The 16,815-nt window shown below is 34.6% G+C and overlaps 1 protein-coding gene across 3 annotated transcripts in view; it reads left to right on the forward strand.

The window, feature by feature from the left end:
- Window positions 1-14,667, forward strand: part of LOC117687408 (uncharacterized) — a 102,041-nt gene extending 87,374 nt beyond the window's left edge. For all 3 annotated transcript variants that reach the window (XM_066076019.1, XM_066076030.1, XM_066076027.1), the window contains 5 exons: window positions 12,706-12,858; window positions 13,012-13,302; window positions 13,656-13,991; window positions 14,129-14,341; window positions 14,582-14,667. In XM_066076019.1, coding sequence (XP_065932091.1) covers window positions 12,706-12,858; window positions 13,012-13,302; window positions 13,656-13,991; window positions 14,129-14,341; window positions 14,582-14,664 — 1,076 coding nt within the window. In that variant the 3' untranslated portion in view covers window positions 14,665-14,667. The remainder of the gene's footprint in view (window positions 1-12,705; window positions 12,859-13,011; window positions 13,303-13,655; window positions 13,992-14,128; window positions 14,342-14,581) is intronic.
- Window positions 14,668-16,815: the final 2,148 nt, after the last annotated feature.

Below are 16,815 nucleotides of genomic sequence, written 5' to 3' on the forward strand. Positions count from 1 at the left end.
CGTTCTCGAGAAATTAAGCGTCAAAGTCCTGAAGCGAGAGTCCGAGTAGCTCAGTCGATAGAGTCGTGGACATGGCCCAGGCGACCCGGGTTCAAGCCTCGAGTGCCGCAAATTTTTTTTCTCTTTTTTTTCGCTTAGATCTACGATTTTATCTTTGAATTGATAAGTTTAATCAAATCTATTCAATAATCGGACGGAAGACCCACTCGTTGCTCGCAACGAGATCGAATCTAGTTATTATTCTTTTTTTGTCTTACAAATTTTGTGCAGGCGATTTCTCGGAGATGACTCGTTCGATTTCCTTCAAATTTTCAGGGCTGATGCCTAGTCATATGAATTTTATACCGCAGGAACAATTTTTAAAAATTCACTTCCGGTCGGAAGTTAACGTCGTTTTACGATTTTTAAAAGTCAATTTTGTTGGCGATGTTTCTCAAAAACGAGTAAAGATAGAGAATTGAAATTTTCAGAGATGATAGATCTAGCAATATCCTCGTGCACCTCGGTCAAGAGAATGTTGGCCGTCACTTCCGGTCGTCACCGGAAGCAAATTTAAAAAATGAAAATTTTCAACTTTTTGTTTAGATATATTTTTTCAAATTAGATGATAGTGACCCTTTTATTGATTCAGAATATGTAATTTGTTTTAAAATCGATCAAGGCATTCTCGAGAAATTAAGCGTCAAAGTTCTGAAGCGGAGTCCGAGTAGCTCAGTCGTTATAGTCGTGGACATGGCCCAGGCGACCCGGGTTCAAGCCTCGAGTGCCGCAAAATTTTTTTCTCTTTTTTTCGCTTAGATCTATGATTTTATCTTTGAATTGATAAGTTTAATCTTATCTATTCAAAAATTGGACGGAAGACCCACTCGTTGCTCGCAACGAGATCGAATCTAGTTATTAGGGTCTTCCGTCTTCAGCGGAAGACCCTTCTATTATTCTATTGTTTCTTTTTCACTTTTCTTATTCTTATTATTATTAGGGTCTTCCGTCTTCAGCGGAAGACCCTTCTATTATTGTATTGTTTCTTTTTCAATTTTATTATTATTATTCTTTTTTTCCTTACACATTTTGTGCAGGCGATTTCTCGGAAATGGCTGATTCGATTTCCTTCAAATTTGCACTGATGATGCCTCGTTATATGAAGTTTGTACCCCCGTGAAATGTTTTTAAAATTCACTTCCGGTCGGAAGTTATCGTCAATAAACGATTTTTTAAAGTGAATTTTGTCTGCGACGTTTCTCAAAAACGCGTAAAGATATAGAGCTGAAATTTTCAGATGATAGATCTACCGTTTTTCTGGTGTACCTCGGTCAAGAGAATGTCCGTCATCACTTCCGGTTGTCACCGGAAGGAAATTTGAAAAATTGAATTTTTCGACTTTTTTATTTTTTAATATTTTATTTTGAAATTTTTACAACTTATAGTGACCGTTTTACTGATTCAGAATATGTAATTTGTTTTAAAATCGATCAAGGCATTCTCGAGAAATTAAGCGTCAAAGTTCTGAAGCGAGAGTCCGAGTAGCTCAGTCGGTATAGTCGTGGACATGGCTCAGGCGACCCGGGTTCAAGCCCCGAGGGCCGCAATTTTTTTTTCTCTGTTTTTCGTTTAGATCTACGATTTTATCTTTGAATTGATAAGTTAAATCTAATCTATTCAAAAATTGGACGGAAGACCCACTCGTTGCTCGCAACGAGATCGAATCTAGTTAAGGTCTTCCGTTTCCAACGGAAGACCTTATTGTTATTCTTCGGTTTCTTTTTCCCTATTATTTTTATTCTTTTTTTTTCTTCCCATTTTTGTGCACGCGATTTCTCAAAAACTGTTCAACCGATCTCCATCAAATTTTCAGATGTGATAGATAGTGGTCTGAACTTGATAGCAAATTTTTTGCATTGATGACGTCACATCCGTTTTTGAGATATTGAGATTTTTCTATTTTTAATATGGGTATTTTGTCTGCGGCCGTTCTACTAAACTATAAGAGATTTTGAGCTCAAATTTCTACGGTTGGCAAAGGAAAGATTGAAGTTTTGCATGATTGTTGTTTTGTATGTTTAGCACTATTGGCGCCAAAGCTCGCTATGGCTCGAAAATTGACATTAAAAAAGCGTCGTAAATTTTTGTGCTTTTTTCTCTTCATCTCTTTTCTGGAAAATATTTTGTTGAAACATGTAATGTAAAAAAAGTTTATTTTTACAAGACCTTTCAGCTGATATCAAGAAAAAGGGGCTGACCCCACAAATTAAGGACCTAGAGGGCTCTAAAGTCTTTTACCCATAACTCTTTGCCGAGGGATATTTTGTAATAGATTATAGAAGCAAATATGTTTATCTCAATGTTATGTAGTCAAGCAATGTAATGATTTTATTATGTGTTACGTAATTAAGGGTTTTTAGGGGCCAAAAGTCCAAAATTTCGATCACCCATATCTCAGAAAGGAAAAATATTTTGTAATGCAATACAGAAGAAAAGTTGTTCAAAACGATGTTCTTAACAAAATGCAACCGTCAAAATTTCGTTAAACGGCCCCTAAAAGGAGATAAGGGACCGGCCCCTAAAACCTTCTTTCTCATATATCTCCAGAACGGTAACGAATTTCTAAACACTTGTTGAACAAATTTTGTTTAGAATTAAATGACCTTTCATTTGATATCAAGAAGAAGGGGATGGCCCCTCAAATTAGGGGACCAAAGGGCTCTAAATTCTTTAATCTGTAGCCCTTTACTGAGAGATATTATGTGAAATGTTATAGAAGCAAATGTGTTTATCTCAATGTTATGTATTCAAGCAATGTAATGATTTTATCATGTGTTACGTAATTAAGGGTTTTTAGGGGCCAAAAATCCAAAATTTTGATCACCCATATCTCAGAAAGAAAAAAATATTTTGTAATGCAGTACAGAAGAAAAGTTGTTCAAAATGATTTTCTCAACAAAATGCAACCTTTAAAAATTCGTTAAACGGCCCCTATAAGGAGTTATGGGATCGGCCCCTAAAACCATCTTTCTCATATATCTCCAGAACGGTAACGAATTTCTAAACACTTGTTGAACAAAATTTGTTTTCAAGTAATGATTTTATCACGTGTTTTGTAATTAGGGGTTTTTAGGGGCCAAAAGTCCAAAATTTTGATCACCCATATCTCAGAAAGAAAAAATATTTTGAAATGCAGTACAGAAGAAAAGTTGTTGAAAATGATGTTCTTAACAATATACGACCTTCAAAATTTCGTTAAACGGCCCCTATGAGGAGATAAGGGATCAGCCCCTAAAACCTTCTTTCTCATATATCTCCAGAACGGTAACGAATTTCTAAACACTTGTTGACAAAATGTGTTCAGAATTAAATGTCCTTTCATTTGAATCCAAGAAAAAGGGACTTGCCCCTTAAATTAGGGGATCAAAGAGCTCTAAAACCTTTTATCTATAGCCCTTTAATGAGAGCCATTTTGTGAAAGGTTATTAAAGCTAGATTATGTATAATACGTTTATATATCCTAACAATATAATGATTTTCTTGCGTTACCCAATTAGGGATTTTAGGGACCAGAGGTAAACAACTTTGATCTTTTCTATCTTAATTGAAAGAAATGCAAGCATTTAAAAAAGCAAGAGAATTTATAAAAAGCGATACAATAAAGCATTAGTACTTCACTCCTTTTTCCATAACATGTTTTGTTGTCGAAAATCAAAGTCGATGATGTCATATTTCATTCTAAAATTCGAACGGAAGACCTCCTCGTTGCTCGCAACGAGATCGTGTCTAGTTAGGGTCTTCCGTCTTCAGCGGAAGACCCTTCTATTATTCTATTGTTTCTTTTTCACTTTTCTTATTATTATTCTTTTTTTTTCTTACCGATTTTGTGCAGACGATTTCTCAGAGATGGCTCAACCGATTTCATTCAAATTTTCAAGATTAACGTGACTTAATCTGAAGTTTATTGTTTTTTATCCATTTTTGAAAATAAACTTCCGGTAGGAAGTTATCGTCCGTTTACGATTTTAAAAAGTCAATTTTGTCTGTCGGGTTTCTCAAAAACGAGCAAAGATATAGAGCTGAAATTTTCAGAGATGATAGATCTACCGTTTTTCTAATGTACCTCGGTATCGAGAATGTCCGCCGTCACTTCCAGTCGTCACCGGAAGGAAATTTGAAAAATTGAATATTTCGACTTTTTTATTTTTTAATATTTTTCTTTGAAATTTTTACACCTTATAGTGACCCTTTTACTGATTAAGAATATGTAATTAGTTTTAAAATCGATCAAGGCATTCTCGAGAAATTAAGCGTCAAAGTTCTGAAGCGGAGTCCGAGTAGCTCAGTCGTTATAGTCGTGGACATGGCCCAGGCGACCCGGGTTCAAGCCTCGAGTGCCGCAAATTTTTTTTTTTTTTTTTCGCTTAGATCTACGATTTTATCTTTGAATTGATAAGTTTAATCTTATCTATTCAAAAATCGGACGGAAGACCCACTCGTTGCTCGCAACGAGATCGAATCTAGTTAGGGTCTTCCGTCTTCAGCGGAAGACCCTTCTATTATTCTATTGTTTCTTTTTCACTTTTCTTATTAGGGTCTTCCGTTTTCAACGGAAGACCCTCTTGTTATTCTTCGGTTTCTTTTTATTATTATTATTATTATTCTTTTTCTTTTCTTCTGACTCCTTTTTTGCTTCATAACTCAAAAGGTTTTTTACCGATTTTGATGAAATTTTCAGAGATTTTTGCAAGTTGGCGTCCCTTAAGAATGTTAAAATTTTTAAGAGAACGTCACCTCCGTTTTGACGTGACGTCATTTTTAAAAATTTCAAAAAGACATTTTGTCCCGGATTTTTCTCAAAAACGCTTTAAGATAGAGGCTTGAAATTTTCAATGGTTATGAATTGATCGATTTACCTCTGTAATAAGGCTCGAAATGAAAATCTGTCACTTCCTGTCGAAACCGGAAGTGAAATAAATTTTTCGAAAAAATGAATTTTCTGATCAAATCAAAAATGAATATGTGTTTTATAGAGCTTATAAAGCTGAATCTAAAACTGAAAACCGTTTTAAAATCGGACGATTCATTAAAGAGATATCGGGGTTTAAAAATTGATTTTTCCGGAAATTTTGTTTCCGTGTCCTTGGTTTAAAAAATAGCGTAATGTTCAAAGCAGAATTAACTCGTACCAAAAATTATTGTTAAGTCGTACTTGAACAATTCGGATTTTTTTTGTTAAGTCGTTCTTGAAATCGGAAAGGTGTTTGTTAAGTCGTACGTAAAATCATTCGGATTTTGTTAAGTCGTACCAGGAATAATTCGATTTTTTCATCTTTTTATTTTAGTTACTCTTGTTAATGGTTTAAGAGCTCTGCTTCTTACAGGAACTTCCAGCTTTACTTCCGACATTAACGGAAGACCCACTCGTTGCTTTGCAACGAGCTTTGCTCTAGTTCTTATTATTATTCTTTTTTTTTCTTACCGATTTTGTGCAGACGATTTCTCGGAGATGGCTGGGTCGATTTCGCTAAAATTTTCAATATAAACGTGTTTTTATCTAAACCTGATATATAATTTTTTTTTTTTGAAAATACACTTCCGGTCGGAAGTTTTCGTCCGTTTACGATTTTAAAAAGTCAATTTTGTCTGTCGGGTTTCTCAAAAACGAGCAATGATATAGAGCTGAAATTTTCAGAGATGATAGATCTACCGTTTTTCTAATGTACCTCGGTCAAGAGAATGTCCGCCGTCACTTCCGGTCGTCACCGGAAGGAAATGTGAAAAATTGAATTTTTCGACTTTTTTATTTTTTAATATTTTTCTTTGAAATTTTTACACCTTATAGTGACCCTTTCACTGATTAAGAATATGTAATTAGTTTTAAAATCGATCAAGGCATTCTCGAGAAATTAAGCGTCAAAGTTCTGAAGCGGAGTCCGAGTAGCTCAGTCGTTATAGTCGTGGACATGGCCAAGGCGACCCGGGTTCAAGCCTCGAGTGCCGCAATTTTTTTTTTTTCCCTTAGATCTACGATTTTATCTTTAAATTGATAAGTTTAATCTTATCTATTCAAAAATTGGACGGAAGACCCACTCGTTGCTCGCAACGAGATCGAATCTAGTTATTATTAGGGTCTTCCGTCTCCAGCGGAAGACCCTTCTATTATTCTTCGGTTTCTTTTTCAATTCTATTATTATTATTATTATTATTATTCTTTTTTTCCTTACACATTTTGTGCAGAAGATTTCTCGGCGATTACTCGTTCGATTTCTTTTAAATTTTCAGTAAAGATGCCCCGCCGTCTGAAGTTTGTACCGCCGGAAAATTTTTGAAAAATTCACTTCCGTTCGGAAGTTATCGTCATTTTACGATTTTTAAAAGTCCATTTTGTCTGACAGGTTTTTCAAAAATGGGTAAAGATATAAGGCTGAAATTTTCAGAGATGATAGACCTACTGTTTTTCTGGCGCAACACACTCAAGAAAGTGTCCGCCGTCACTTCTTTTTGTCATAGGAAAAAAAATTGAAAAATTGAATTTTTCGACTTTTTCATTTTTTAATATTTCTTTTTTATATTTTAACAGTTGATAGTGACCCTCTTACTGATTCAGAATATGTAATTTGTTTTAAAATCGATCAAGGCGTTCTCGAGAAATTAAGCGTCAAAGTCCTGAAGCGAGAGCCCGAGTAGCTCAGTTGATATAGTCGTGGACATGGCCCAGGTGACCCGGGTTCAAGCCCCGACTGCCGAAAAAAAATTTTCCTATTTTTTTGGATAGAATAACAATTTCGTGTTAAAAGTCGTCTTCTCTACTCAAAAATCTCACGGAAGACCCACTCGTTGCTCGCAACGAGATCGAATCTAGTTATTATTCTTTTTTTTTCTTACCGATTTTGTGCAGACGATTTCTCGGAGATGGCTGGGTCGATTTCGCTCAAATTTTCAATATAAACGTGTTTTCATCTAAACCTGATATATAATTTTTATTTTTTGAAAATACACTTCCGGTCGGAAGTTATCGTCCGTTTACGATTTTAAAAAGTCAATTTTGTCTGTCGGGTTTCTCAAAAACGAGCAAAGATATAGAGCTGAAATTTTCAGAGATGATAGATCTACCGTTTTTCTAATGTACCTCGGTCAAGAGAATGTCTGCCGTCACTTCCGGTCGTCACCGGAAGGAAATTTGAAAAATTGAATTTTTCGACTTTTTTATTTTTTAATATTTTTCTATGAAATTTTTACACCTTATAGTGACCCTTTTACTGATTAAGAATATGTAATTAGTTTTAAAATCGATCAAGGCATTCTCGAGAAATTAAGCGTCAAAGTTCTGAAGCGGAGTCCGAGTAGCTCAGTCGTTATAGTCGTGGACATGGCCCAGGCGACCCGGGTTCAAGCCTCGAGTGCCGCAAATTTTTTTTTTTTTTTTCGCTTAGATCTACGATTTTATCTTTGAATTGATAAGTTTAATCTTATCTATTCAAAAATTGGACGGAAGACCCACTCGTTGCTCGCAACGAGATCGAATCTAGTTAAGGTCTTCCGTTTCCAACGGAAGACCTTATTGTTATTGCTTTGTTTCTTTTTCCCTTTTATTTTTTTTTTTTCTTACGCTTTTTTGTACAAGCGATTTTTTGAAAACGACTTGACCGATTTTCGTGAAAATTTCAGATCTTGTAGATATTGATAAAAACCTTATATATAATTTTTTATTTTAATGACGTCATTTCCGTTCGGGAGATATTGACGTTTTAGTGATTTTTAGAGGGCCATTTTGTCCTGCTATCTCCTCTTAAACGAAAAAAGATATTGAATTTAAATTTTCAGGGATTGTAGACAAAAGATTGTAGATGTGTTTAAAGGCATTTGTGGTTGTCTGGCTTCAAAGGCGTCGAAGCTCGCCTGGGCCCGAAAATCGAGTTTAAAAAAACGACGTAATTTTTAATGGTTTTCGTTCTTTATCTCCTTTCCTGAAAATATTTTACCATAACATATAGAGCAAATAAAATTTATATTTACAGGATCTTTCGTTTGATAACAAGAAAAAGGGGCTGGTCCCTTAAATAAGGGGCCAAAAGGGCTCTAAAGTCTTTCTCCTATGGCACTTTACTGAGAAATATTTTGTAATATGTTAAAGAAGCAAAAATGTTCATTTTTTACTAATAAAACTACACATTATAAATTGTTTATTATGCGTTACGTAATTAGGGGTTTTAAGGGGCCAAAAGTCCAAAACTTCGATCGAATATATCTCAAAAAGGACAAATATTTTAAAAAGCAATATAGAATAAAAGATGCTTAGAATGATGTTTTAAACAATATTCAATCATAAAATTTTCGTTATCTGGCCCCAATAAGGAGATTAGGGGTCGGCCCCTTAAATATCATATCCCAGATAGCTCAAAAACGGCAAAGAATTTCTAAACACTTGTTGTACAAAATATGTTTAATATCAAAAGAACTTTCGTATGATGCCAAGAAAAAGGGGCTGGCCCTTCAATTTAGGGGCCAAAAGGGCTCTAAAGTCTGTCTTCCATAGCACTTTACTGAGAAATATTTTGTCATATGTTTAAGAAGCAAAAATGTTCATCTTTTAATAATTAAACTATACATTATAAATTTTTTATTATGCGTTACGTAAATAGGGGTTTTAAGGGGCCAAAAGTCCAAAACTTCGATCGAATATATCTCAAAAAGGACAAATATTTTAAAAAGCAATATAGAATAAAAGATGTTTAGAATGATGTTTTAAACAATATTCAATACAAAATTTTCGTTATCTGGCCCCAATAAGGAGATTAGGGGTCGGCCCCTAAAACGTCATATCCCAGATAGCTCAAAAACAGCAAAGAATTTCTAAACACTTGTTGAACAAAATATGTTTAATATCAAAAGAACTTTCGTATGATGCCAAGAAAAAGGGGCTGGCCCTTCAATTTAGGGACCAAAAGGGCTCTAAAGTCTTTCTTCCATAGCACTTTACTGAAAAATGTTTTGTTATATGTTTAGGAAGCAAAAATGTTCATCTCACATTTATTTAACAACATATTATAATTATTTTATCATGTGTTCCGTATTAAGGGGTTTTAATGGGTTTTAAGGGGCCAGAAGTACCAAACTTTGATAACATACCTCAAACAGAACAAATATTTTTAAAAAAATTATTTTGAAAATCAATATAGAATAAAATGCTGAGCATGATGTTCCTAATAAATTCAACCATCAATTTTTTTTTGTTGCCCCAATAAGGAGATAAAGGGTCAAATATCATAGTCAAGGTCATATAACCTTCAAAAAATCGCACGGAAGACCTCCTCGTTGCTCGCAACGAGATCGTGTCTAGTTATTATTAAGGTCTTCCGTTTCCAACGGAAGACCTTATTGTTTTCGTACTGTTTATTATTATTTTTTTTTTCCAAATTTTGTGCACGCGATTTCTCGAAAACTACTCAACCGATCTGTACAATTTTTTCACAGATGATGGGAAATTATCTGAATTTTATATGTTTTTGAATTTTTTGTCGTCGTCACTTCCGGTCCGGATTTACGGTCGATTTTGTAATTTTTTACGACCAATTTTGTGCAGAGTTGATCTCAGAAACTATAAGAGATATGACTTTGAAATTTTCAGGATCGGTAGAGCATGGTTTGAAGTTGTGCACTATTTAGTTGTTTTGCACCAGTGGCGCTATTCCTTGGAGCTCGCTTAGGCACAAAAATGGGGTACAGATTTCGAATCAAAATTTCCATATGTTTTGATCAGTATCTTTTTATCAGTTGATATTTTGACAAGACATATAGAACAAAAGTAGTAGAGAATCAAAAGTTCTATCCAATAAAATCAAGAAAAAGGGACTGGCCCCTTTAATTAGGGACCAAGAGACTCGTACATTCTATTACGAATAACTTGAAAACGATAAATATTTTGTTATGCATTATAAAAATCAAAGTTGTTGATCTCTACATTATCGGTTTGAAAGAGTCATCGTCAGGCCCATGTCTGGCGTAATTAGGGTTTTTATTCTTTATCTTCAAATTTTATTTTTTTTTGGGGGGGGGGGGGGGTAATTTTGAAATTGTATCGATATCTCATGGTATCATTTTATCTAAAAAAAAAAAAAAATCGGACGGAAGACCTACTCGTTACTCGTAACGAGGTCGTATCTAGTTATTATTCTTTTTTTGTCTTACAAATTTTGTGCAGGCGATTTCTCAGAGATGGGACGTTCGATTTCTCTCAAATTTTCAGGACTGAAGCCTCGTTATCTGAAATTTATACCGCTGAAACAGATTTTGAAAATTCACTTCCGGTCGGAAGTTATCGTCCGTTTACGATTTTAAAAAGTCAATTTTGTCGCTCGGGTTTTTCAAAAACGAGCAAAGATAGAGAGCTGAGAATTTCAGAGATGATAGATCTATCGATTTCCTAGTGCACCTCGGTATAGAGAATGTTCGCCGTCACTTCCGGTCGTCACCGGAAGCAAAATTAAAAAATGAAAATTTTCAACTTTTTATTTTTATATATTTTTTCCAATAAGATGATAGTGACCCTTTTACTGATTCAGAATATGTAATTTGTTTCAAAATCGATCAAGGCGTTCTCGAGAAATTAAGCGTCAAAGTCCTGAAGCGAGAGTCCGAGTAGCTCAGTCGATATAGTCGTGGACATGGCCCAGGCGACCCGGGTTCAAGCCTCGAGTGCCGCAAATTTTTTTTTTCATTTTTATTGCTTAGATCAACGATTTTATCTTTGAATTGATAAGTTTAATCTAATCTATTCAAAAATCGGACGGAAGACCCACTCGTTGCTCGCAACGAGATCGAATCTAGTTATTCTTAACATTCTTTTTCTGCCTTCTTTAAAGCTTTAATTCTCAAAAACTATTCGCCCGATTTGCACGAAATTTTCCAGACTTATAGGACATCGTAGGGGATACATGTTTTTATTAAAAAAAATTGTTGACGTCACTTCCGGTTTCAGATATTGACGATTTTATAAATTTTTAAGGGTCATTTTGTCCACGCATCTCATTCATAACTAATCGAGATAGAAGCTTGAAATTTTCAGGGATTGTAGATTAATGTCTGTAGATGTACCCCCATGCTTCCAATTATGAAAATTGCTCAAGGCCTTAAAGCTCGCCTGAACCTGAAAATTAGCACCAAATTTGTTCACAAAATTTTTGCACATTTTCTGTTATACCTTTTGATGTATAAATATTTTATCAAAACATGTGAAGTAAAAGTTGTTTCAAATTTCACGGGCTTTCATTTGATATCAAGAAAAAGGGGCTGGTACCTTAAATTAAGGGCCAAGAGGGCTCTAAAGTCTTTTTACAATAACTCTTTACTGAACAATAATTTGTTATGAATTATAGAAGCAAAAATGTTTATTGTAGAGCTCTTCATCTATGTAGTACCATGCCTAATTCATATATTACGTAATTAAGGTTTTCAAGGGGCCAGAAATTCAAAACTTTGATCACAAATATCTGAAAAAGGAGAAATATTTTGAAAAGCAATGTAGAACAAAAGTTGCTCAAAATAATGTTTTGTAGAATATACTTTCTTTAATTTGTTTTTTGATGGCCCCATTAAGGAGTTAGAGGGTCGGCCCCTAAAACACAATTGTTCAGATATCTCGAGAACAGTTAACAATTCGTGAACATTTGTAGAAAAAATTAGTGTATATTTGCAAGACCTTTCATTTGATATCAGGTAAAAGGGGCTGGCCCCTAAAATTAAGGGCCAAGAAGGCTCTAAAGTTTTTTTTTACAATAACTCCTAAATGAAAAATAATTTGTTATTTTTTATAAAAGCAAAAATGTTCATTGTACAGCTGTTTATCTATACAGTACCATGCCTAAGTCTTTAATTACGTAATTGGGGGTTTTAAGGGGCCATAAATTCAAAACTTTAGTCATCTATATCTGAAAAAGGAGAAATAATTTGAAAAGCGATGTAGAACAAAAGTTGCTCAAAATAATGTTCTTAATAATATGATATCTAAAAGTTTGTCGTTGGTGGCCCAGGTAAGGAGTTAAAGGGTCAGCCCCTAAACCACAGTTGTCAGATATCTCAGAAACGGTTAACAATTTATTAACTTTTGTTGAACAAAATATGTTTATATTTGCAAGACCTTTATTTGATATAAAATAAGGGGCTGACTGCTTAAAATAGGGGCCAGGAGGGCTACACAGTCTTTTTATAATAACTCTTTTCTGAGCGATATTTTGATATCAATTATTAAACAAAACTTTTTAAGTTGAATCTAACGCTGAAATCCGTTTTAAAATCAGACGGTGCACTACAGAGATATTGGGGTTTTAAAATTGATTTTCCGGAAATTTTGATTCCACATTCTTGGTTTAGAAAATAGTTTTATGTTCAGAATTAAATTAACTCGTACCTAAAAATATTCGATAATTATTAAATCGTACTTTTACACATTCAGATTTGTATTTGCTAAGTCGTCCTTCAAATCGATAAGGTTTTTGTTAATTCGTACCAAGAATCATTCGGATTTTGTTAACTCGTACTAAGAATAATTCAATTTTATTTTTTTTTTTTCTGAGTTACTTATGTTTATTGGTTTAAGAACTTTGCTTCTTACAGGAACTTTAAGCTTTACTTTCGACATTAACGGAAGACCCACTCGTTGCTTTGCAACGAGCTTTGCTCTAGTCTTGTATTTATCTTTATGCATCTATATTTTTGATTGGACAGGGTACTCCACACATGAGGTTGTCATTCAACACAAGGTTGACTGTGTGACGTCATTCAGCTGTCCTACTTCCTGTGAGGTCGGGTACAAGTGCGGTGTGGACGGATGTCCCACCTGTGAATGTCTAGTTGGATACGTACAGCCCCAGACCACGTGTAAGTCACATGGACAAGTGTGTGAACGTTTAGCGCATTGTATAGAAGAAAAAGCGTCAGGATAAATACGTTTCACAAACCGATCCATTATACATGGAAAGTACTCACCGTCAAAAACAATTGACAATAAATGATACTTATTTGTTGTTCTAGCTGAATGCATTGATTGCGAGTACATTGACTTCCTCACACCTACACCCGAACCAGTGACGTACGTACAAACAGTACCAAAACAAACAGAAACTGTTTACGTCACAGGAGGGAGCAAGTGTCATGATTGTGACGTCACACCCCAGATGGTGTCATATGTCAAGCCTAGACCACAAACTCAAACTGTTTATGTCAAAAACCCGAACGAGTGTTACAATTGTGAGCCCCCTGTGGAACCCCAGTTGGTGTCCTATGTCAGACCCCGGCCCCAGACCGAGGCTGTATACGTCACAGGTAGATCTGACTTTTGCTTTAATTCTTAATTAAGACTTAATAAAAACTAGTCTTCCTATGTATTTTCAATACGTTTACTTTTTTGTATTTTTGAATGCGTGTTATAACGCGATGAACTAAAGCTGTGCAACATCGTTCGTCATGTTCTTGACGTCACATCAAATTACCTTATAAGGTAAATCCAAAAAATATGTAACGTTAGCTATTATCATTTAATTAAATTACTGACATATTTGGTATTGTTAATAACTGTTCATTTTGTGTTGATTTTTTTTCTTTTTTCTTACAGTAAAGAAAACGATAGTTATTGTAATACTAATATACATTTTTATTTTATAATCAATATTTGCCAGGGTCCACAGACTGCAATGGCTGCGAGAAACCTCACACCTACTACGTACAGAAACCCCCCACACAGACAGTGTATGTACAAAAACCGGAGACTGAACACACCGGAATCCCGGTATATGTAGACCGGCCACGCCCACAAACCGTATTGGTCACACAAACCTCGGGCTGTCACAACAGTAACACGTGCAGCTCCAAGGTCCCGGATACAGAACACACGGGGATCCCTATCTACGTGGACAGATCGCCTCCACAGAAACAAACGGTGGTCGTCACTCAGACTCAGACCAACACCAAGTGTCACAACAGCAACACGTGCGGCTCAAGTCAATACGTCACAGGTAATGACGTCATAGAAAAGGGATTCTTAACATTTGATGCACCGATAAGTAAGGGTCTATAAATAATTTATCTCAAACAATTTCAAAAAGACGTTTATCTGTGGTGTAAAATATATTATCGTTTTACGATTCATAAGGTTCCGGTGGTGTAATCCTGGGTGTATTGACGGGCGGATCAAGTTACTCTATAGGATCAACGGGCGGTGGCGGATCCTATTATAACATTGGGTCTACTGTAGGGAGCGGATCTGGTACCTATTTGACACACAGGGGCGGTGGAACTCCCTATGGTATCAGTGGTGGATCGGCAGTCTACAGCAACGGGCGCGTGCTTACTGACACAGGAAGTGGTGAGTCTTGCCGTTGAGTAGAGTCATTTCTGTACGTTTGCAAATAACATGACTTTTATTACAAACGACCTTCATTTCTGTGTCACTTTCATGGTCTAACCTCTGTCTTTTTTTCTCTACATGTGCTACAGTTTACCGACCCTTTTTTTAAAATACTGGTCTTTTGTCCACTACTACTTATATTATTATAGTAGGCTACACTGCTTTTTTTGTCCACAATATACTTTCTCTATATTACAGCATATTGCCCCCCGATGAGACATGACTGTCACCCTTCCTGTATCAAGTATGACGACCCTCACTGTAGACGTTGTCTGTGTTGACAGGTAAATATACATACTGTATCAATGTTTAAATCTATACTGTATCAATAATTACATCCATACTGTATCAATGTTAACATCCATACTGTATCAATGTTAACATCTTTACACTCTATCAATGTTTACATCTATACTGTATCAATAATTACATCCATACTGTATCAATGTTAACATCTTTACACTCTATCAATGTTTATATCTATACTGTATCAATAATTACATCCATACTGTATCAATGTTTAAATCCATACTGTATCAATGTTAACATCCATACTGTATCAATGTTTACATCTTTACACTGTATCAATGTTTATATCTATACTGTATCAATAATTACATCCATACTGTATCAATGTTTAAATCCATACTGTATCAATGTTTACATCCATACTGTATCAATGTTAACATCCATACTGTATCAATGTTTACATCTTTACACTCTTTCAATGTTTACATCTATACTGTATCAATGTTTACATCTATAATGCATCAATGTTTACATTTATTCTGTATCAATGTTTAGAACATACTGTTTACATCTATACTGAATCAATGTTTACTTCTACAGTAAAACACGCTTATAACGAAGTCCCAGGGATGGGCAATATTACTTCGTTATAAGCGCAATTCGTTTTATCCGTCAAGTTTACAACATGAAATAGAGACTTGGGGAATGAAATTCACTTCGCTGTAAGTGTCAATTCATTATAAGCATGTTTGCTATAACCGTGTTTTGCTGTATACTGTTTCAATGTTTACATCCATACTGTATCAATGTTTACATCTATACTGTATCAATGTTTATATCCATATATTTACATTTCACATATATTTTGCATGTAAAGCTACCGCAGATATAGCACCATAACACAGACAGGGTACTTATAGGTTAAATCACGAGTTTTAATTGTGACGTCACAAACGTTTAACGCTGCTAAATACAACGTCACAAGCGAAAATCAAAGATCACGCTTGTGGCTGTTACTGTGGCTCTTCCATTAATTTGAACTTACCCATATGATAATACAGTAAATTTGAGGTATAATTCGCATTTGCGTACAAGACAAGAAGGTAAAAAAAAATGTAAATATAAGCATTAAATCCTAACGCGCGTTATTTAATTTGTATGCACACACCGTTGCAGTTATGAGACTATATCTTTCAAAAAATAAGGATTCAATATTTAAACTGTATCAATGTTTATAAATTTACACTTTACCAATGTTAACATCTATACTGTATCAATATTTACATCCAAACTGTACCAATGTTTACATCTACATGTATACTGTATCAATGCTTACATATATACTGTATCAATGCTTACTTATATACTGTATCAATGTTTAGAACAAACTGTATCAGTGTTTACATCAATACTTTACTTGGAGTTCAAGTTTTAATTATGTGCTTATTTTTTTCTTTCAGAAAGAAGTTTATCACAGGAAGGCAGCGTTACTATAATAAGGGATTATTAAATAAATGTCCGATACCTCAAGTTATATCTTTAATTGGTTTGTATTCATAATTATACCAATAACTGTAAGGCAAATCATCTCTTTCGAAGACAAAACATATAATAATAAATTATGAGTCCCAAAAAGATTACTTCATATATCAAAATGTAATTGATATCAACATCAATTACTCTCAAAATTAAAATTCAATATCTTAGTTCAAATACATTAAGATATTTCAACACGAAATACTTTGTTTATTTTTTCAGCAATTGCATTTCAATTAATCAAAGATCATTTTTAATGGTGTTAGAGCCCAGAATAGAGATTATATTTTGGATGAATCAGGCTAATCTCAACTCAAAATCAACAATCTAGTAAACTGATTAAGGGTCAATCCTGATCTCAACTCAAAATCAACAAACTAGTCAACTGATTAAGGGTCAATCCTGATCTCAACTCAAAATCAACAATCTATTCAACTGATTAAGGGTCAATCCTGATCTCAACTCAAAATCAACAATCTAGTAAACTGATTAAGGGTCAATCCTGATCTCAACTCAAAATCAACAATCTAGTCAACTGATTAAGGGTCAATCCTGATCTCAACTCAAAATCAACAAACTAGTCAACTGATTAAGGGTCAATCCTGATCTCAACTCAAAATCAACAATCTAGTCAACTGATTAAGGGT

The sequence above is a fragment of the Magallana gigas genome, chromosome 1 (assembly GCF_963853765.1).
Source record: "Magallana gigas chromosome 1, xbMagGiga1.1, whole genome shotgun sequence".
Taxonomy (NCBI): domain Eukaryota; kingdom Metazoa; phylum Mollusca; class Bivalvia; order Ostreida; family Ostreidae; genus Magallana; species Magallana gigas.